We start from the raw sequence: 23721 nt of genomic DNA, 5'->3' as shown, positions 1-23721 counted from the left end.
TGCCCACCCCAGGTCCACCAAGTTTTTGATGGGAGAGCAAGTGGAAAACCTTCATCTGGAAGGCTTATTAAATGCTGAATAATAAATAGCCTATAAATCTTAGATTAATCTTTCTCCCCTTCTTAGGAGACAGTTATCATATGTAACGTCCTTCAGTTGTCAGGCACAATTTTGCTTTCCTCAACACTTTGGAAAATATAGTCCAACCTTCTGGTTTTTCAGTGTTCTATTGATTCCATCAGTGTGCTGGAGGACTGGAAAGTCACCAAAATAACCATTTTGGAGTCTTTAAAGATAACATTACTAAATATCTAGATGAAGAGACAATAAATAGAAGCAGCCATCATTAAATTTCAGAAAGCAAGATTGTGCTTCGGATGGTGATAGATACAGCTGATGGAGTGAACATGGTGTACCTGCACATTCAAGGAAACGATTGAGAAAGTAACGCAAAAGAGACTTCCCGAGGGGACTGGTAGCAAATTGGGCTAAAATCTTCCTGGAAGGGAGAGTAGGAGATCAGGGCAGTTTCTCAGGAATACTTGGATGTTACTCATGGTGTCAATCAATGTTCTGTTCTGGGACTGTTCTTGTTCACTTTGTACATTAATGTGAACTTTACACCTCGAGATATTTACTCTTAGAGTGGTCTACAGATTTACAGATGGTACTACATAGGAGGCATAGTAAAATAAATTCTGAGGATTAAAAGCTGCAAGAGTATATTAATAAGATAATGAAGTGGATAAAAAAAAGCAACAGATGGAATTCAATATCAAAACATACGAACAAAGAGCAGGAGTAGGCCAGTAAATGTTAAGTTGCACACTTTGGTTAAAAATAAAGTAAAAAAATATACTTTTAATGGGGATAGATTAGATGATGTGGAAAAGTAAGAGCGATTTGGGGATTCAGATTTACAAGGGATTAAAAGCAGCACTTCAAGGGAGTAAGGTCATAAATACCTAATGACTGAGAGATGGAATTTATTTTTAATACGGAAGATTTTGTAGTTATAGACTGAGTTTAGTGACCGAATCAGAAAGTGTGTAATATTTAATAACTGGTTAGAAAGATGGTTGAATGAAAGGGGAAAATAGGAACAGTACAAATGAGATCAGTACAAGTACTGATGTGGAGAAAGTGGACTTGTTGGATCAAACAGCCTGTTTTCTTGTTGTAATTTTCATGTGAGTCTACATACATCTTGCCTTGAGATCCTTGGATATGGACGGTCAGACCCCACTGATTTGTCTAAAGTTTTTCTAAATTATTTAGTCCGTTTCCTTTTGAATAGTAAGTCCATTAACTTGTTTAAACATATCTCTAATGATTCAACAAACCCAATATCCACCTGCTCTGAAAACTGAGGTACCTTATTTAATATCTGGACCATATCTATACTTCCCACTGCAAGCTTGCCTCCTTCAGTGAATTGGATCAGTCAGGCAGCAGTGAACAGGTGACAAGTTTTTGTTTGAAAAGATGGAAGAATTGTTGCAGGAATGGAAGATTGAGGGAGATGAGCTGTTCTGCAGTTTTCAGTGCCTGGGGAAAAACAGATTTAAGAGTGTAATGATCTTCAATATGGTGAAGATGCAGGTAGGAAGAAGAGCATATAGGATGGTGTATGTGGAAAATTTCTCTCAAAAAACTGTCTGGGGGAGTGGGAGTGGTCAGTTGTGGTGAATTGGAATGAGCTGAGCGCTAAATCCTGGATAATCAGGCAATCGCTGAAATATAGGTTGTGCGTCCAAGTGTGTAGCTTGGATTAGCAATGTCTGTTATCTAGAAGCCAACACTGTGTAAACAGGAATAGATGGTAGGAAGTTGCTTGGCAGCGAAGATCACTGGGCTCCAATGTTGCAGCAAAGGTGCTGAGCTTGGATTATGCTATTGGCTCTCCTCTCCTAAGTCACTGACTTATCTAATTTCTCACTCGAGCAGCCATTCTTGATCGTGAGCTCTGACAATGAGTGTTTACAGGATGTTTGACTATGGAGGAGCATCATTGCTGAGCCTGATCCTGTGTTCGACCGATGTCTAAGTACATGTCCCTGCAAGAAGGAACCATTAGATTACAGTAATCAGTAATGGTAACTTGTTTCCCTTTACTAACCCAGGGCATTCAATATTTCCTTGTGTGGCTTGGTGTCAAATTTTGTGTGAAGCACTTTGAAATGCTTTAGTACTTTAAGGGCACTATAAAAATACAAGTTGTTATTGCTGCATCCAATGTGTTCAGGAGGGAGTGAACGTTTGCGTTTATTTTAGTATAGCAATTCAATTCCTGCAAATGTATAATTCTACTGGAGTAGGGTGGAATTTTCCCTTTTCTCATCCCCCACCTGCACCCCCAACTCCCCAACCATCAGCCATGTTCATGTAATCCAAATTGGCTAAATTATGGAGGCTTCAACCACAGCCCAAGCAACTTACCCACTGACACACCCTTTCAGCGACATTGATGTGCAGCCTGGGAGAAAATTAAGATGTTAAAATGCTTACAACCGAGTGAGGAATTTTACGACGTAACTGTTATGATGGAACTGCTCTTTTTCATTTTGTTTTAAAACATTCTAAGGAATAGCTAGATGAATATATAAGGGAGAAAGAAATAGATAACATTAGAGTAAACATGGTGAGTGGAGGCTCATGTGGAGAATAAACACAGGAACGAACCCTTTGAGTCAAATGACCTGTTTCTGTGCTGTAAATTCAGCCTAATCCTATGGAAAAAGCTCAACCCAAAGACAAAGTTATGACCTGGTAAGTGCAGCCCCATTGTAACAAAGGAACGCACTACAAGCTTTAAAGGAACCTTCCAAGAAAGCTCATAATGCAGAGAACAAGGTGAAATTATTAACTTGGTAGCATTCGGAAGGAAATATTTTGCAGACATACTTCCTCTAATTGTTCAGCGCTGGTTCCGCGGCATGTGAATTGTCTCCATAGGGTTTTCTCTTGATATTAGTGTGATCTAGGCTGCAGAATACAAGTCTGAAGAAGTTTGAGAATTGTGACCTTGTTTCCAAACAAATCAGGAGTGTCCGTTTTAATGCCGCTTTCTTTGCCAGTGCATACGAGCCCACTCGCATGTCAGGCAGGAGATGCCTTGCTTCCTGAAACAGTGGCTTAAGAACATAAGAAATAGGAGCAGGAATAGACCACGAGGCCCCTTGAGCCTGCTGGGCAGAGCTCCCTGTGAACCAAAGTAGAGATAGTGAATGCATGGCAGCAGAGTCAAAAAGCATGGAATGTTTGTGTGGTGAGCAGCGCAATGGATGGTGGGATTGTAGCTGATCTTCGACTGAGGGTGAAATCGTCCCAGATTTGCACTAAGTGTGATAGCGGGTGGGAAAAAGGATGTTTTACCTGCTGATCGCAATGGCGGCTTTTCATGCCATATCGTCCCAATCCCACGTTATTAATCATGCATTCCTGGGAAACACGCCGTTTCACAGACTGGCAGCCTCCAATTTGCCCGCCAAGCCGTCACCTCGCCGCTTCCTCACGCTAGGCGCCATATTTAAAGTGCAACAGCGCACACACCTCTCAGTGCTTCCAGCCCATGACTGCTGCACAGAAGACATGGCCCCAAAAGACAAGAAGACTGCAGCCCCTCAATTCAATAACGAATCCCTAGAACACCTTTTGGATGCCATGGAGGCCCACCATGATGTCCTCTACCTCCATTCTGGGCGAAGGCCAACAAGCAAAGTCACCAATCCTGCATGGGAGGCAGTGGCAACGGAGTTCAGCACCAATGCCTTGCAGAAGAGGACAACCATTCAATGCAGAAAGAGGATAAATAATCTTCTCTGTTCAAGAAGGGTAAGTCACTCTGCTCACCATTCTAAATTCATACAATCACAAACCCATCACACGTCCACAGGGATCTCACACCTCAAGGGACAACAACACAACTCACACACATCCTCACATCTCCATCAGGCTCATACCCTCTTAAGCTCACATCCTCATACCGTCCATGGCGCTGCTCACCACACAAACATTCCATGCTTTTTGACTCTGCTGCCATGCATTCACTATCTCTACTTTGGTTCACAGGGAGCTCTGCCCGTCGACTGACACCCTCAGCCAGCCAGTCCCTCAGCTCCATCCAGGTCCTCACCTCCAGCCAAGAGGACACTCCCTCCATTGAAGAGCTGGAAGTAAGTAGCCTGGAAGATCCATCACAGTGCTTACCCACACCCTCTAGCAGTGCAGAGACGCACACATCTATGGGACCTAGAGCTAGAGCAGGCTCGGGTTCACAAACTGGTGGTCACCACAATGACACGTGTCCGCAGCAGAAGGTGGCAGGTTCAGCTAAGCTCCCTGGCACTCAGAGGACTGATGGGGAACTGGCATCTGCGAGGTCTGAGTCAGATGACAAACCTCTTGACTCAGGCTTCCAATTTTTCCTGGAGAATCAGCGGAAGGTGAGGGAACATCACGCAGAGCTGTTGGAAGCCCTCAGCAGAGTGGCACATGAGTCGGAAGAGTGCGTCTGCCTGCTCTCTGATGAAGTGGTGCCCAATTGTGTGCATATGGAGGTCTCCATGGAAAGGATGGCAGACGCCATGGAGACCCTGGCCCAGCAGAACGCGGAGACACCCGCAGATCCGCACTTCTTCGTGAGAGCCATGGGTGAGTTCCTGCAGTGGCAACGCCAGAGGGAAACAGGGCACCTCAATGCTTCTCCAGGTGCTCTTTCCACTCAAGAAGTCAGGATGGGCCCTCAGGCACCTGGAGGGAGGAGAAGCAGCAGCTGGACACATGCAGGAATCACCGAGGCTGTCTTCTCCCTCCGAACCCCCTTTGCCTGCAACCCCCTCAACCTCGTTCTCTGTCATCGCAGAGGAAGCAGCTGGCCCACAGGAGGACGGCCAAAGCAAGCCAGGCCCTCAAGGTCTTGGCTCTCCAGAGGACCCACACTAAAGTCATCAGAGGCAACAAGGCCAACCATTGCACAGGCTTTCGCCACCCCTGCTGTGGATATCAGGGCAGCACCCAGGAGAAGTGGTAAGCCTAGAACAGTTAAGAAATTCTGATCCTAAGTGGTTCCATGAATGAACACATTTTGTCACTTTATAACCCAGCCCAAGAGTGATTCTGGAGGGAGAAGTGTGTGTGTGTGCGCGTGCACGTGTGTGTGTTGGTGGGGTGCTGGGGGGGCAGGGCCTTTCGGAGTCTGGTGCAAGCAGCCTCCAACGCACACAGAGCCTTCCTCCATCACACCCATATCAATATTCCATGCAGTTTCAATGCTGCCTGCTGTGGTTCTCTTTCAGTTGCCCATCTGAACTGACCTGCATCTCCACCCACCCATTGATCACATCCCCATACAGCACCTGTTCTGGCCCAACACGAGGCTCCACTCACTTTCAAGTTTGCAAAATGCTTCTGGTGAAGTACTTCTTGAGCACCCTCATCCTTACCCCCTCCTCCTGTCACCCATGTCCTTTCCCCCATCACTGTTGACCCCCACCCCAGCATCACCCTTCACCTCCCCACCATCACCTACCAGTCAGAATCCTTTTCTTTCTGAGATGTCCAAGTGAACGTGCATTTTCCTACCTTCCTGAGAATCCCACCCCCATCCACAACCTCCTCCTTCCCACCCTCAGGGTCTATATCTGCCTCTGAGTCCCCACCAACCACCCTCAGCGTCCCTTCTACCGATACCATCACCCTCCCACCCTACCAGCTCCCTCTGCCCTCTCTCATTCTCACCATTCCCTCCTATCACGCCCACCCTCATTTCGTTCCCCAGGAGGCAGTCATCGACTCCACAGACCTCTCCCTTGCATGTTCATCTGGACTCCCCCCCGCCCCCATCCCTTGCTCCTTCCTCCCCCTGGACTACTCACCCCCATGAGCTCCTTCCTCCCCTTGGATTCATTCTCCTATGTGAACTTCTTCCACCCCGCAGACTTCTTCCTCCTCTTGGACTCTTTCCTCCCCATGAAGTCCTGTCCCCCCCTCCCCACTCCTTCATCTGCCCTTAGTCCTTCCCCACTCTGAAGCCCTTCCCCCAACTCTGAAGCCCTTCCCCACTCTGAAACCCTTCCCTTAGACCTACCTCCCCCATTGCCGCATTCTTCTCCATTGCACCCTCCTCCCCCCACCGTACTCCCTCCCTGCCCCAACCTCAACCGCTGACACCTTTGCTCCAGTCTCCCAACCTCGCACCCCCTGATTTCTTCCTCTGCCACCCCCCCGCCACTGATGTCCGGAAGCAGACCCTCAACCTTCCACCTTCCGTGAGCTGCGTTGCGGCAGAGCCATGTCCATATAAATCCACCGAGTGTGTGATGCACCTGGTCTTCCAGGGTCCGGTAGCTGTAGGGCTCCAACATATTCTGCCCCCTTGGATGCCCACGATGTGAGCAAGGTCGTATTGGTAAGTCCCAACTTCTACACATCATACTTGTCAAGACGTGTTCTGCACCGGCTTGTTTTCCCGCCAATGTAGGCGGTAAATTTGACGTGGGGAGATGATTTAGGCGAGCAGGGCTCATAATGATATACAGATGTATTAAAATGATTCCCAGCAAGCGGCGGCGGGAATGGTGGCCCACTGTTGAATGGCAGAGCGGGCGATCGCAAACTGATTTCACCGCATTGTGAAACCGATTTTTGGCCTTCCTGTCATATTGTCCGCTCACACCCACCATGTCGTCCGACACCAATGGGCATGGAAAATTCCACCCCTAGGCTTCACTTTCCAACCCAATTCCCGTATCCCTTCAGTAAAATAAAAACCAAATACTGTGGATGCTAGGAATATGAAATAAAAGCAGAAAATCCTAGAAAAGCTCAGCAGGTCTTGCAGCATCTGTGGAGTGAGAAACAGAGGGATAAGTGCAGCTCAAGAAACTGGACGCCATCCAGGACAAAGCAGTCCACTTGATTGGCACCACCTCCACAAACATTCACTTCTTCCACCACCGATGCACAGTAGCAGCAGTGTGTACCATCTACAAGATGCGCTGCAGGAATTCACCAAGGCTCCTTAGATAGCACCTTCAAAACCCACAACCACTACCATTTAGAAGGACAAGGGCAGCAGATACATGGGAACACCACGACCTGGAAGTTCCCCTCCAAGCCACTCACCATCCTCACTTGGAAATATATCGCCGTTCCTTCACTGTCACTGGGTCAAAATCCTGGAACTCCCTTCCTAACAGCACTGGGATCGTCCCAGGTTTGCACTAAGTGTGGTAGCGGGCGGAAAAAAGGTTTCACCCGCCGACTGCAATAGTGTTTTTTTTTAATTCTTTCATGGGATGTGGGCTTTGCTGGCTGGGCCAGCATTTATTGCCCATCCCTAGTTGCCCTTGAGAAGGTGGTGGTGAGCTGCCACCTTGAACCGCTGCAGTCCATGTGGTGTAGGTGCATCCACAGTGCTGTTAGGAAGGGAGTTCCAGGATTTTGACCCAGCGGCAGTGAAGGAACGGCGATATATTTCCAAGTGAGGATGGTGAGTGGCTCGGAGGGGAACTTCCAGGTGGTGGTGTTCCCATCTATCTGCTGCCCTTGTCCTTCTAAATGGTAGTGGTCGTGGGTTTGGAAGGTGCTGTCTAAGAAGCCTTGGAGAATTCCTGCAGCGTATCTTGTAGATGGTACACACTGCTGCTACTGTGCATCGGTGGTGGAAGAAGTGAATGTTTGTGGATGTGGTGCCAATCAAGCGGACTGCTTTGTCCTGGATGGCATCCAGCTTCTTGAGCTGCACTTATCCAGGCTAGTGGAGAATTTTCCATCACGCTCCTGACTTGTGCCTTGTAAATGGTGGACAGGCTTTGGGGAGTCAGGAGGCGAGTTACTCATCGTAGGATTTCTAACCTCTGACCTGGTCTTCTAGCCACAGTAATTATATAGCTAGTCCAGTTCAGTTTTTGTATCGCTCCATGCTGTATCGCCACAAACCTGCCTCATTAGTCATGCATTCCTGGGAAACATGCTGTTTTGATGATGGGCAGGCTCTCATTTGCCAGCCATGCCATCACCTCGCTGCTGCCTCACGCCGAGCACCATATTTAAAGTGCAGCCGCACGCACACCTCTCGGTGCTTCCATCCCAGGACTGCTGCACAGAAGACATTGCCCCGAAAGGCAAGGCGTCTGCAGCCCCCTGATTCAATGATGCGTCCCTGGAACGTCTTTTGGGTGTCATGGAGGCCCACTGTGATGTCCTTTACCCCTGCTCTGGCTGTAGGAGATCCAGCAATCTTACCTCTCCGGCTTGTTAATTGATGGTAGTGGTGATCAGTGCCAATGCTCCACAGAAGAGGTCAGCCATCCAATGCAGAAAGAGGATGAATGATATTATCCGTGCTGCCAGGATAAGACAACCATCTCAGCACTCTAAACTTGCACACTTACAAGCCCATCACACATTCACTGGCATCTCATTCACTGCCAGCTCAAGGGACGTCACCACCCACTCTCTCACATACACCCTCCCATCTCCACCTGGCCTCACCTCCTCTGGAGACTGTCTGTCTGCTCAGCCCTCACCATCTTGAGGCCACTTGCACCAATCAGCTTGTGCCCCGACACACACCCTGGGTTACCCCCCCTTCCCCAGCCCTCACCCTGCAGCCATTGAAAAGCCACCCCCGTCTTATGGCTGGTCTGGTAGGTAGAGACCTGCCTGTGAGCTACCCTAAAAGTGATGTGGTGCTGTCTGGGAAGCCCGACGCTGATGACTGAGTGCTGCCTGAAGCAAGGTGGGCAAACAAACCTCCAAGTCTCGAGTGAAGTGCAACTCTCCAGGTGCATGTCGCTTATGTTCAGTTGTGAAACACGTGCTGAGGATGATGCTGGAGAGCTGGGCTTATAATGCTATGCAAATATATTACAATGAAGTTCCCGACGTCCGACGGTGGGAAACACGGCCCACCATTGACAGGCAGAGTGGACAATTGCAAACTGGTTTCATGATGTCGTGAAACTGATTATTGCCCTTCTCGCCATATTGCCCTCTCACGCCGTCAAACAAGTCCGCCGCCAATGGGCACGGAAAATTCCACCTAGAGTTAACGTCTCAAGTCAGTATGATTTTTCCTCAGCTCTGAAGAAGAGTCATATGGACTTGAAACGTTAACTTTTGTTTCTGTCTCCACAGGTGCTGCCAGACCTGAGTTTTTCCAGCATTTTCGGTTTTTATCCCATGTCCTTAGATTTCAAAAATGTGTATGCCCAACGACTGAGCATCTACAGTCTTCTGGAGTAGAGGATTCCAAAGAAAGGGAAATCAAAGCTTCATTGTTCTTCTGGTTTTGAGGTTTGAGGCAGCATCAACTTAATGGCTGAGGATCCAGAGCACAGAACTGCTTAGAATTTGACACTGAATTAGACGTTTCACGTATGCAAGCTATGGTGCAACTTAATGTGAGAATTGGCAAAATCACACTGATCTAGGACAATGGCCTTATGAGGTTATGATTCCATCATTTTATTTGCCCAGAGTGATGTCACTTTTTTCCAGTAATATTACAGGCTGCACAGAACTGTACTTCTTCCAGTAATGTATAAATATTTAAACTCACCATTGCTTTCTCCATTTAATATTTTTTTGTTGTGCTGTGGTGCACTTGTATGTTGTATTTTTCTCTCTGAACACCATCATTCCATGTGTTTTAAAGGAGGTTTAATATAATCTGTACAGTACCGTGACCTGAGATTATCACTGGAGCAGTGTGTAGGGAGCATTATTTTTTATCTAACCCATACGATATATAAATCTCTGGTACAGACATGGTGGGCCTTATGGCCTCCTCCTGTGCCGTATCATTCTATGAACCCAGGAGTATTAATGGAAAAGTTTAAATGGAGCTTGAGTTTGCATTTAACCAGACTGTGCAATGGCTCAGAACAACTGATGTGCTGATGTAAAGAAATCTTTACTGAGCATCTAACCTGTGCTATACATGACCTGGCAGGATAGGATGAGTTACTCAGTGGAGTGGTGTAAAATTTACTTGTGAATGTTGATTGGGCACAGTAAAGAGCTTTGCTCAGCATCTAACCTGTGCTGCACCTGACCTCTGAGCACTCAATGCTGACACTGGATGACAAAAATGGAAATGCCTTCTCTTTCTCAGCACTGATACTTCAGCTTGTCAAAACCAGGTGGCCTGGTACATGCATCACAAAAATGTTAGTCTGCAGGTACAGCAAGTGATTAGGAAGGCAAATGGAATGTTATTGTTTATTGCAAGGGGAATGGAATATAAAAGTCGGGAAGTTTGGCTACAATAGTACAGGGGGTTGATGAGACCACATCTGGAATACTAAATACAGTTTTGGTCTCCTTACTTAAGAAATGATATCATTGCATTAAAAGCAGTTCAGAGAAGGTTCTCGACTGATTCCTGGGATGAAGAGGTTATCATATGAGAAAAGGCTGGGCCTGTATCCATTGGAATTTAGAAGAATGAGAGGTGATCTTATTGAAACATAGAAAATCCTGAGGGGAGTTGACAGAGTGAATGCTGAAAGGATGTTTCTGATTAAAAAAGAGACTAGAACTAGGGGACACGGTTTAAAAATAAAAGGCTTCCTATTTAAGATGGAGATGATTTTTTTTTCTCGGAGGGTCATGACCCTGTGCCACTGTCTTCCCCAGAGAGCAGCGGAGGCTGAGTCAATTAATATTTTTAAGGCTGCATTAGATACATTCTTGATTGACTTGGGAGAAAAAGGGAGTAGGGAGTAGACAGGAAAATAGAGTTGGGGCCACAGTTGGATCAGCCATGATCTTATCAAATGATGGAGCAGGCTCGAAGGGCCAAATGGCCTACTCCTAATTCGTATGTACATATATCTGTTGTTTGCTGACTGTACTGACCTAAGCCAGAGTGAGGGAGAAAACAAGTTATTCTCATTGCTCCCCGATGCCTAAAGTTGAAGGGTTGATATGTTGGTGTGGCTCTGGAGGGTTATTCAGTTACCTTTCACCCTAGCCCAGTATGAGTCAGCATTTTCAGGAGAGAATAGAACATCTCTGTGTCAGGAGAAGCAAGCTTTCAGCCAGTTACAGTCTGTACTCACACTACACACACCCCTTTGACAAGCAACCTGTTTGGTTTCTTCCAGGTGTACCAGCCATTGTCTAATGAAGCTGAAATTGCACAGACTAAAAAGCTATTCAGGAGGCGACGGAATGACCGGAGGTGAGTCTTATGCTGCTGGCCGTCATGGCAACCTGTTCTTGGTCAGAAGCTCACTCAGCTTGTAGGTTTGACAGTTTTAGTCCCTCAGTTTTTTTTTAAAAGCCCTTAAGTGGAACCAACTCCAAAAAAACATCCTGTGTATTATCACGAGTCACTAAAAAGAATGTCAGCCTTTTATTGAACATATGCTGATCCTGATTGGTGGATCAAATATTTTAAAGCGAGTTTGCTTTCACCACGAAAAGTATATTGTTCATATTTTTTTTAATAAAATTTTCATGATGACTTTTGTTTTGTGCTCAACAACGTAAAAGGTTTTGATGTAGGAGAATTGGGCACCATCCGTTTTAGGCAACTAGCAAGTCAAATGTCCCAACAACGTTCCTAAGAACTGGGTTGAGACTTCTGAACCTAATTCACATAGGATCTGTGTGGCACGGTGAGGAGGCTCATGCTGCAGAAGTAGCTGAAGAGGAGAAGGAGAAAATGGAAGGAGTAGCAATCACCTTCTTCCAGTCATTCCCGCATCTGGTCCCTGTACAAGCTGGAGCTTTTATTTTGTAACTTACTTAATTATTTTCTTTCCCCTCCAGTAATCTTGCTGCAATGCACCATCACTGGTGGAGAGGGTAGCCTGTGCACCTGCCTCCAGGCCTCTTCCAATACTGGTCTGAAACCAGCAGCTGGAAGGTGAGTGAGGGTGTTCTTGGGGTGACTTCCTCTGATTTGTTCCTCCTCCTCTATTCCTGTATAGGAAGTGTGCCAGGCCTCCATGTTGTGCCTCCCCACAGGAGGTGAATGAACCCCCCATACTACCCTACCATCCCATAGTATGCTATGCACCTCAGCGCACGTTTTTGTGGAGGATCTCAAGCCTTGCAGGCGGTAGGAAATGTTCCCCTTCTTCTTCCTTTATGCTCCCATCTCCTGATGATCTGATCTGAAATCCAGTCGCAGATCAATCAGTTCAGTAATCTGCTTAACTGTCAAACTTGCAAGAGGTGGTGGTGCAGAATATTTGGATCTCTCTAACATGTTGAGACACTAACAGGTACAACTTTCAGCAAAAAAACTTGCTTTGCATCACCTCTGTAGCTTGGAGCTGTTCAGTGCAACCTGTTGGCTTTCCCTATCTTTCATCACACTTCAGCTTTCCCTTTGTCACATTAACCCAAGTTTAAATGTTGTGTAATCTGTATACTTCATTTATGATAGTACTTTAGAAACTCTAGTGTCATTTTTTGTTTGAATACATCAATCTGTAGAATCAGAGAATGGTTATAGCAGAAGGAGGCCATTCTGCCTGTCATGTCCATGCAAGATCCCTGCAAGAGCAACTCATCTCGTCCTCACTTTTCCCTTGTAGCTCTGCAAATTTGTGATTCATTTTGAAAATGATTGCGGCATTTTCTTTGCTTCTGCCAGCAGTTTGCAGTGTGCAACTGGGATATGTGGCTGCCAGCTGTGAAATAGATGAAAGGTGTTGAGCTATATTCCTTAGTTTTGATGAGGCTCAGCAGTGACATCAGCCCAGCACATCAGCCTTTGCAAAATGGCTACCTACTGCTAACTGTGAGGAACCAACTTTGAAAAAGATCATTTTTCAGAGTTTTTTTTATTGAGGCAGTGCAGAGGGTTGAAGAAAGATACAAACAGGCTGACCCAGAAGCTGTTGGAGATATTGTGGTGGGTGGAAGAGAATAAATACTTGGATGTTGAAAACATTCCCCCCTAGCAATCTTCTTCCTGATACTTCGTGCAAATGCTTTTGCCCATTATTCCCGATTAGATGGTGGTGTCCTTTGTTTGTATTTCACCTGGGTTTTAGTAAGAAAGAACTTTAAGTTAAAGTTTTAAGCAAAACAATGAGGTGACTGATTAGCAGATTCTGGACAAATACAATTAGAACCATAGAACCATCGAAAAGTTATGGTGCAGAAAGAGGCTATCCAACCCATTGTGTCTGCGCTGGCCAAAAACAGAAAAAAGAAACTAGCCTTTCATTTTAACCCCACTTTCCAGCACCTGGCAAGCACCAGCCTTGCAGGTTTCAGCACTTCACATGCAGATCCAGGTACCTTTTAAATGAGGTTGAGCTTTTCAGCCTCAACCACCAACTTCGGCAGTGAATTCCAGATGCCCACCACCCTCTAGGTGAAAACGTTTTTTCTCATGTCCCTTCTAATCCTTCCACCAATCACCTTAAATCTATGCCCCCTGGTAATTGACCCCCCCACCCTGCCCCCGCCAGCTATGGGGAGCAGGTAATTCCTCTCTACCATATCTAGGCCCCTCATAATTTTGTATGCCTCAATTAGGTGACCCCTTAGCTTCCCCTGTTCTAAGGAAAACAACCCTAGTCTATCCCATCTTTCCTCATAGCTGCAATTTTCAAGCCCTGGCAACATTCTTTTAAACCTCCTGTGCACTCTCTCCAGGCAATTATGTCTTTCCTGTAATGCGGTGACCAGAACTGTAGACAAAATTCCAGCTGTGGCCTAACCAGTGTTTTAGAGAGTTCCATTATTGCATCCCTGTTTTTGAATTCAATACCTCGCCCAATAAAGGAAAACATTCCATATGCTCTCTTGACCACCTTGTCCACCTGACCTGCCACCTTCAAGGGCCTATGGACATGCAGTTCAAGGTCTCTCAGTTCCTGAATCTTTCTTAATAACTTCCCATTTATTGAGTATTCCCTTGCTTTGTTTGCCCTCCCCAAATTTATTACCTCATACTTTTTGGGATTGAATTCCATTTTCCACTCTCCGCCCACTCAACCAAACCATTGATATCATTCTGGAGTCGACAGCTATCCTCTTTACTATCAACTACACAGCTAATTTTTGTGTCATCTGCAAATTTCCCACTCATGCCTCGGACATTTAAGTCTAAATCATTAATATATACAACAAACAACAAGGCCACAGCACTGAGCCCTTTGGCACACCACTGGAAAGAGTTTTCCATTTGCAAAAACATCCATTGATCATTACCCTTTGTTTCCTGTTACTGAGCCAATTTTGGATCCAACCTGCCACCTTTCCCTGCGCCCCTTGAGATCTCACTTTCCTGATCAGTCTTCCATGAGGGACGTAGCCACATGCCTTACTGAAATCCATGTAGACAACATCCACTGCACTACCTTGTTATTTCGTCAAAAATTCTGTGAAGTTAGTAAGCATGATCTTCCCCTAACAAAACCGTGCTGAACATCCCTGATCAACCCTTGCCTTTGTAAGTGACAGTTCTGTCTCTCAGAACTGTTTCCAATAATTTGCCCACCACCAAAGTCAGGCTGACCAGCCTATAATTTTCTGGCCTATCCCTAACACCCTTTTTAAGTATTGAGTTATCAGGCATTTGCAAAAAGGAACAATTGACAGTGAATAAGGAAGTACAAGTTTAGTTAATTTATTTAAAGATTTATGTAACTTGTTCAGGCTATAGGTAATTCAAACTAGTAATCATTATCCCTGGTGAGTTATCTTTGCATGTATTTTATCTGCTTGCTTATAATTTGGTTTATTTTTAAATGCACATTCGATGCTAAAGATTCTGCCTCAGAACCAGGAGAATGAGTTTGCTTGCTCTCCTGTTAAAAAACCAAAAGGTCAATTGTATACACTTCTGTGTTGATAAGGATCCATGGATAGTACCTATTGTTTTATTGGTATTTAAGGGTTTCATTGTCCTTGAGAAAAGTCAAGGTGGTGAGTGGCTTGGACGAGAACTTCCAAGTGGTGGTGTTCCCCTCCAAGTCACTCACCATCCTGACTTGGAAATATATCACTGCTCCTTCACTGTCGCTGGGTAGAAATCCTGGAGCCCCCTCCCTAAAAGCACTGTGGGTGTACCTACACCACAGGGACTGCAGCGGTTCAAGTAGGCAGCTCACCACCACCTTCTAGAGGGTAATAAGGGATGGGTAATAAATGCTGGCCTAGCCAGCGACACCCACATCCCAAAAAGGAATATAAAAAATAAATGAAGATAGGTTGAATTATCAGTGTTTTCAGGTTTTTGGAAAGGTTAACAAAATTGGCCATGGTTTCTTTCGAAGAGAAATGTCAAGGTTACCACTAAAGATTCAAGGTTATGAAGGAATTAAAAATTGTTGACTATGATGAAGTGTTCAAATACAAGGAGAACAAGTTAAAAATAAGGAAGTTAAGAGTAAGGAATAAATTCCTGCAAAGCTTTTTTTTTATCTGATAAGTTGTAGAATAAGTTACCAGGAAAGCCACTATAATATGTGAATTCAAGTGGCAAATAGATATACTTCTAGAGAGAGTAGAGATTGCGGAATATATCAGGAAGGTCTATCATAGAAGTCTCTCAGTAAGAAAGATTGACATTTCCGGTTCTGAAAATATTTTATTGCGTCTAAGTAAAGGAGCAGAGATGTTTCATGTGCTCACCTGATCGTGTGTTTCAAGGAGTTTAAGCTTGGTTCTTTGTCATCCATTCACTGCTTTTGAATTATTGTAGTTAGTGGCACTAAAATTCTGGAATGGGGAGATGAGTTTTGGCTGTAGCACAAGCAGCATTATTTCATGATTAACGCTGCTGCCACCTGTGCAATAGGCCAGGCTGTTTGCAACTGTCTCTGCGAATCTGGCCCAGAATATATTGCAAAGAAACAAATATTTCTCCACTGCTCCAGATGGCATAACCTTTTTTTCCTTTCAATGTCTTAAGGCTAGGTGAACTACTAACTTCTCGAATCATCAGTTGTATCCTTTCTTTTTGAGAACCTATGCAGCATTGTGAAGAAAGCTGAAAAAGGGTTAATGGGGGTTTCAAATTTTGATAAGATAATCATATACACTCGATTACTCTAATGGCTGCTTGAATGTGCACAAGGCATCATAGGGATTACTTTCTGTACCTTGAGTCCGGTGCTTTGGACAGGAATTTATCCCATGATGTGTGTCAGCTGGTATCATCACTTGAAATATTTGATGGTATTGTTGACGGCCTTCCTGTAACTGGTCAATTTTGGGAACGGATTAGAGCATTGCCAACCAGGATTTGTCTCAGTACTTGCCCTCAAGCCAAAATGTATTAAAGTGCATCATAATGCCCAAGGTATGTAATTACTTAGCTTATTTGGCACATGTACAGTGCTATTTATGACCCCTATAAAATACCAAACAATGAGTAATAAAGCAGTTTTTGTAAATTCATTGCAGATTGTTTATCTTGTGTAAATAGTCGGTTTTCTCTATTTGTCACAATTAGGCCGGGCGTGTTGAAGCTGAACTGACAGCTCTAGCTAGTTGATGTGATCAGCAATGACTGCTCTCCTCAACAGCTGAATGAGTGGCAACAAACCTTTCCAGCCCATCAACCCAAAGATTAAGAATTCTGACAGGTTGAAAAAGGTAACAGCAGAACTCGAGAAAATATGGCTAGACAACATCCCGTTTGGATTTTAAAAGTCAGTACTGTAGAAAATGAAGACTGAAGGACTGAAATGGAAACATAAGATGCTGGAAATGCTCAGCAGGCCAGGCAGTATCTACAGAGAGAAACAGAGTTAAAGGGCTGGATTTTCATCTTCGAGGCGGGTAGTGGGAGTCGGGAAATTTCCCGGCTTGGTGCACCGGCCTTGGGAGAAAGTGCCCGCAAAGACTGGTTTTTTGTCCCAGGGTTGGGGTGGGGGGCAGGTGCTAGCAGCTGTCAGGCCCACCGCCCCGAAAGAGTTTGGAGGCAGCCACAGGGGCTGCCGGGTGCCATAGCAAGCTCACCTCGGTGCTTTGGGACTTTGTCCCAGTTATAAATAAAAACAGTAAGGCCCTCTAGTCCTCAACCCCACACGCTCCCCATGCCGCCTCATGGCCCCTCATACACTCTGTGCCACTTCACGCAGCCCTCCCCCCCCCACCCACAACCCATCCCACATGGCGCCTTATACACCCCCATGCCAAGCAATGGCTCTTCCATTCACTCACTGTGCATTCTGTATTGAACCAATGAACCTGATAAAGACAATAGGATGTGGTAAATAAGCTGAAAACCCAGGCATCCAGTACAGTTCTGAAACAGCTGCATCGGAGGGAAAACATTGTTTGAATGACAACTCTGGCTCTTTGATCTATTCTGTCAATTTCACAGTGTTTATTTACACAAGTTAAAGGATTCAAAGTGTTTGCAGTTTCTGCTATTATTACTTTAAAGAGTCTGGATGATTGACACTTTTATTGGGCTAATTAAAAGCAGTGTTTGTGAATGACTGTTTTTTAAAAACTTCTTAAAGACTCCCTACTGTCATTATGGTTCATTGGTTCTATACAAAGTGTATAGTGGGTGAATGGCCATGGAAGTGCCATAGCTTGGCATGGTGAGTTTGAGGAGCCTTGGAGAGGTGTGTGGAGCAGGCATAGCTTGGCATGGGAGGCATGGGTAAGACATTTGAACTTATCTTTATAAAGGTCCTCTCATGCAGACTTGGCACACAACACCTCTGCGGTGCCATGAACAGAAGACATTTTGAAAAGCCTGGCCTGACTCCATGAAAATTGTGGAGGACTAGGACATGCCTACTCCCGCAATGGAGCACACCAGGTCAGAAGTGCAGGGCTCACAACCTGAATCAGCCCACCCCCTTAAAAGGCACTCCTGAAAATCAGAAATCCTGGGACTGGGGTCAGAATCCTGGAATCGGGCCCAAGCCACCATCTTCACCCCTCTACAGAGTCTCCCCAACTCCATGAAAATCTAGCCCAATGTTTCCGGTCGATGACCCTTTTTCCATCATCTGCAATATTTTTGCTTTTGCAAGACTGAAGGGCTAATGAGTGCCACTGTTTTAAGAACGTAGTCAACTAGAACAAGAGACGCTATCAAGTTCAGCACATTGAGGATGTAGGGAGGGAGTGGGAAGAGATCATGTCAGATTTGGTGTTAGGAGGAACAAGAGAAGAAGGTGATCGGAAACCTGCCAATTAAAAAAGCAAAAATGGTTGCCATTGAGAGGGAGTTAGAAGACTGAAGGAACAAAAAAATCATCCATCAGGCCACAATTACTATTTTACAGGAATTCAACAACAATTAACATTTATACAACACCTTGTTATACAACACATTGTTCCAGTGCACTTTACTGGAGCATTATGAGGAAAAAAATTGGCATTGAGCCACAAGGAGAACCTTAGAATAGCGGAACAAAAGCTTGGTAAAAGAAATAAGTTTTAAGGAGGATAGAAAGGTAGAGAGGTTTAGGGAAGGAATTTCTAGAACTTAGGGTGTAGACACAGCTGAATGTACATCCATCAATTGTGGAACAAAGGAAATTGGGGATGAATAAGGAGCAGAATTGGAGAAACACAGAAATCTCTTAGGGTTGTAAGGGTGGATGAAGTTAGAGATATGGAGGGTGAGGTCCTGGAGGAATTTGCACACACAAGTAGAATTTTAAATTTGAGGCATTGCAGGACCAATAGCCAATGTAGCAGAGTGAACACAGGTGGTGAGTTTGGTGTGAGTTATAATATGGACAGCAGTATTTGAGTGAGCGGGATGAAATCTTGGGTTTCTTAAAAGGGTGAAGCGGTGTGAGGAGCGAGGGCTAGAATGCCTAGCAAGTTGTAAAACAACTGAGAAAAAGTCCTAGAGAACCAAGTCAAGCCTTCAAACCAGACAGTTTTGGCACTCGCCCCCCCGCACCCCGCACTGTGGCTGCCTACACTTTGCTTCAGAGGTCAGCAGGCCTGACCCCACCCTGCATCTGCCCCCCCCCCCCCCCCCCCCCCCCCCGAGCGAAAATGGTGCACCTTGGCATCCTTTTGCCCCAAGGCAGGTCTGCGAGTCAGGAAAATTCCTGACTCGATCTACCCTCTTTGGTAGTCAAAATCTGTCCCTTTGTGCTAGGGAGCACTTGAACACGTCTGTGGAGAAGAGTTCACTTAGAACAGTAAGAATCTGAAATGACTTTGGATGCCAAGGTATAGAAAAGGGGGTCACTTAAGATAGGTCTGAATCTTACCCTAACCAGCTAGAAATTAGGTGGGCAAGATGCCAGGTATTCTTCCCACTCACATCACGCATGGATTCCACAGACCGCAGTTGTAACCTATTTTTCTGAGCAGGTGGAAGAGCTACCCAACCATGGACTACTCATGGCTTGTCATTTTGCCAACCAACCTCATGCCCAAATCTCTGTTGTCATCTGCCAGACAGCGGCCATTTTGTGCAGGTAGCTGCCTAATCTGCAACATGCAGATGAGGCCTGGGAGTTAAAATCACCTCGACCTACAACAAGGATATTTAAATAGTGACTTCAAAGGAAAATATGGTATATAATATAGTAAACTGTGCCATGGCACTTAACAGGAGTATTATCAAACAAAATTTCGCACAGAGCCACTTGAGGTTATTTTTAGCTGTCACTGCACTATATTCACGGAAAATACCTGGTGCAATGCTGTTATCCATAAGACTAATCATGTGCTGGATGCATCTCCAGAGCATTCAACAATAATTTCAAACAGAATGTATTTGTATTTTGGTTATGAAAGCCGGCATGAGATTTTGATGCAATGTGTTGTGTTCCGATAAGTTATTTCCAATACTTGAAGCTCATGGTTATGAACAGAGTCCTAGATCTGAAATTATTTTAATTGGTGAAAACAATGAGAAGTTAAAAAAAACTAGATGAATGAATGATGTAGCTGCAGCTGAATAATTAAACTTGAACCGTAAACAAAGAAGAAAAGGGATAGATTATAAAATAGCGAGGTTCAAAGTTAGAATGATTTCTCCCTAGTAGTTGCAGAAATGAGTAATATTGCTGCAAAAAGAGACTTTTTTATGTCAAAGCTTTCATCTTGCACTCATCAGGACAATTTTCAAGAATACTAAATGCAAAGGGAACAACAATTTATGCCACATGAGGAGAGTGCTGATTGGCTGCCACGTGGACTCTAATTGTTATAGGTGTTGCAATGGAGAATGCACTAGTTGATGGTGACTGACAGTTAACTGCAAAGCAAAGCTTGAAATTTAAACCAGGCAGCTTGACTCTGATTGGTCTGAGGTATGAACAAGCGAATGGCTGTCACTTATTTTGTTTAGCTGAAGCAGGCACAATGTGTGTACATGTTCTTTCTGTTTGCAAAGAACAGGACCCTGTGTATTAATATGTGTAGCTTCTAGTACACACACAAATACACCACACTGTGAATTTGACTAATAATCTCAAATTGGTTGTCAGCATAATTCTTAGCACGTTGAGGATTATTTAGCATATGTTGTCTAATCGTGGAATCACACCAATAACTCTTTTCAGCAATATTCAAGTTCTGTACTACCAAACAACAATTTAAATAAGTAATATATTCTTGGTTAAAGCAGTTAACTCTAACAATTAATACTTGGAAGAGCTGTGTGAACTCTGATCTGATTAAGTGCCTTGGGACATTTAGATCACATCTTCAGTATAGTTAAATGAAAGTTTTTATTGGTGATGGTTAAGAACAGAATTGAGGATTTGAGGCATAAAAACAAATGGAGGCAGAGATAGTATGTGAATTTTGATAGTCCCAGAGCTGCTGAAACCATGAAGACAATATAGGAGGAATTTAATGCAACCTGCAAAAGTGGTTCTGATGAAGGGTCATTCGGATTCGAAATATCAACTGTATCCCTCTCCGCAGATGCTGTCAGACCTGCTGAGTTTTTCCAGGTATTTTTGTTTTTGTTCTAGATTTCCAGCATCTGCAGTATTTTACTTTTAGCTGGTTAAAAAGGTTGTTAACACTCATTTGCATGCTGCTGAACAGTATTACACATACCTCTTGAGATTATTCGTATGGCGAGTGGGGATCATGGGCCATCAGATCCTTGACGAATGAAAGCTGGCAGTGTTGAAGTAGGGAGGTGGAAGGCCAGCCACTTTGTTGCTGCCTTCCACAAGAAGACAAAGAGTTTGCAAAGTTGCAGTCTGAGAGCCACAGCAAAGATGGGGAGGGCCTGATGGTACAGCCTGAGGGACACAGATCAAAGGGGAAGGGGTCTGATAAAAAACGGACTGAGGGACACATCAGAAGGTTTGATAGTACTGTCTGATGTGCAACATATCCAGAGACTGCCAGAGACATTTTTTGTCAACTTCAGCACAGCATGACTTCTTTGACAATGGATCCTGTGTTATGAGAAATATATGATAGCACAAAACTGATGCAAGAGCAGCACAACTTTGTGTTATAGAATATAATCACCCCTATCATTTTTTTATTAAATGTAATCTTACAGCACCCTGGTATGGAACAAGGTTAATCCTGTTCCTTCTACTGTGAACAGTAAAATTCTGCCTTCGTTATTTTTCAATGGAGATCACAGTGTTGGATGTGTGAGCGGAGCAGCACCAAGCCTGCAGGCACCCAGAGGCACCATTATCAAAGAGAGCAGCTAGAGGGCCCAACCTTGCCACATAATTGGACGGGCCTTGCGTGTCACTTTCCCTAATTGGCCAGCCACCATGTGATGCAGTAGGTGGGCCCCTTCCCCATTCTGAAATCCCACCAACTTCCATTTTCTGGGCTGAGTTCTACCCAACAAGTCAAGAATTGTTAGGGTTGGGATGTGGGTGTTGTAGTGGATTAGATACTGGCCTTTTGTTTCTCACACCTGGATCAGAATCCAGGAGGAAAATCATTTTTTCATGCTGGTTGTAAGGGCTCCATTTGAAATGGATTTCAAGAAATCAGATATTGGGATTGCGGGTAAGATGAATAATATAAAGTTAGGTAAACATGTTGTATGTTGAATGGAGAGCATAAATTTGATAATTTGGTAAATTTGGCAGTCTGTAAATGTACAGTCAGTGATAATAAATTCTAGCTGTTATAACCTTGTAAAGCAACGACTTTGTTCCAAAATAAAATTGTTATTGGGGTGTCCTCTAATGACAAGTATTCCAAGTGAACCAAAAGAGTGGGTGAATCTTGCAAGCAATGCTGTCTATCCCAATGTTCCAACTGAAAAGATGCTGCTCCATCTGTACAAAGAAGACCTTCACCCAGGACACTCAATAAGCAATATTATAGCATGGCAATGCAGTACGTTGGAACACTAGTGTACAATGTGAGAATGTGATGCGATGTGAGCCCAGTCCCTTTACTTCACCCAAATCCAGATCTTTACTACAGTGTTCTGGGGATTTATACCAACTGCTTCCCATAGAAAAAGAAATGATAAATGAAAGGAAGATGAACTGTCCAGCATTAAGATAGCACCTGGGAATAAGTTTAAGATTACCAAGAAGGCACTGGGACGAAGACTTTTTTTTTGTTGGACCTCATGACTTCATTATTCACAATTTTCTTTATTCTGCTCACTTCTTCTCACATCTATTGCCACATCGCTTGAAAACAGAAAATTGCTTGATTACCATGATTTGCATGTATTACACTGTTACATTTTAATAGCATTCTACTGGGTCTTCATCTTGATATTTTTCTTTTGTACAGCAGTTTATGTTTGCATATGATTTGTTTTTTTTTATTTGGAGGACGGTGAAACCAAAATGTAAGAAAACCTAAAGCATCATCGCATTCAATAAATATTCAGAGGAAAGCTGAACTGATGTCAAGTGGGGACTGAGTTTGTTTGTGAGCAGCTCAGTGGGGCTGCACATTGGTATAATAGGCCATGTAGTAGGTGGCCCATGATTTTACATGCAGCAAGTTCTCCATTTCAGAAGGACTTCTTTTAGGGTGAAAAGGATCAGAAGCACTTATCTTCAAGGAAAAAAAAATTGGAAGGGTTATCGACAGCTTTGATTTCTGTCACAAACCCTGCAGCAGCTAGCTAGAGTTGGTGAAGTACTGAGAGCAGGGCCTTTGCTTTTCCTCTTTGTGTTCTTGGCGACATTGAGAGATGAAGTGCAAGACTTGGGGGAAAGAAAAGTTTAAAAACTGAGGTCCAAACAGAAAGATACCCTCTAACCAGGGTTGAAAGTGATGACCTAGGTTCTGTTCACTGCTAAATTTTCTGTAAGCTCCTGCATTAGGGTTTAATGATTAGCAAAGTCCCTTCAGATAATAACCAAAGATATTTACAGCGTTGAAGCAGGCCATCGTGTCTGTGCTGCTCCCTTGCTGCATCTTTGCTGCATCAATCCTAAGCTAAATATAGAACCCTGTTTCCTCCCCATTGCCCTGAGTCTTTCTCTGTTTCTAATAATTATCCAGTTTTCTCTTAATATGCGTAGTGGTAAAATATTTCTTTTAAGCTTTCTCCTCACTCTTTGTGACAATTCTAAGTTGTCAATATGTCAATTGCTCCTCAAAGAATATGTATTCCCTATCCTTCCCTATCCACTTTATCAAAAACCTGCATAACATAAAAATAAAATTGCATTAAACCTCCACTTTGCCTTCTCTGTCCCAATAATCCTAGGATCTCCATTCTCTTCATGTTACTTCCTCATTCTGGAAAATCCATGCTAGATATTAAATAGAATTACATAACATGTGAAGCACAGAAAAAGGTTACTCAATTCAACTGGTCTATATCCATTTTTT

The 23721-nt window shown here is 44.2% G+C and overlaps 1 protein-coding gene across 6 annotated transcripts in view; it reads left to right on the top strand.

Moving 5' to 3' along the window:
• The window catches only part of ctif (CBP80/20-dependent translation initiation factor), a 277408-nt gene that overhangs the window by 178235 nt on the left and 75452 nt on the right, over positions 1 to 23721 (top strand). For all 6 annotated transcript variants that reach the window (XM_041203643.1, XM_041207545.1, XM_041206811.1 and 3 more), the window contains one exon: positions 11115 to 11191. In XM_041203643.1, coding sequence (XP_041059577.1) covers positions 11115 to 11191 — 77 coding nt within the window. The remainder of the gene's footprint in view (positions 1 to 11114; positions 11192 to 23721) is intronic.

The sequence above is a fragment of the Carcharodon carcharias genome, chromosome 1 (assembly GCF_017639515.1).
Source record: "Carcharodon carcharias isolate sCarCar2 chromosome 1, sCarCar2.pri, whole genome shotgun sequence".
Taxonomy (NCBI): Eukaryota; Metazoa; Chordata; class Chondrichthyes; order Lamniformes; family Lamnidae; genus Carcharodon; species Carcharodon carcharias.
The sequence above is the reverse complement of the archived record's forward strand: the minus strand, read 5'-3'. Positions and strand labels throughout refer to the sequence as shown.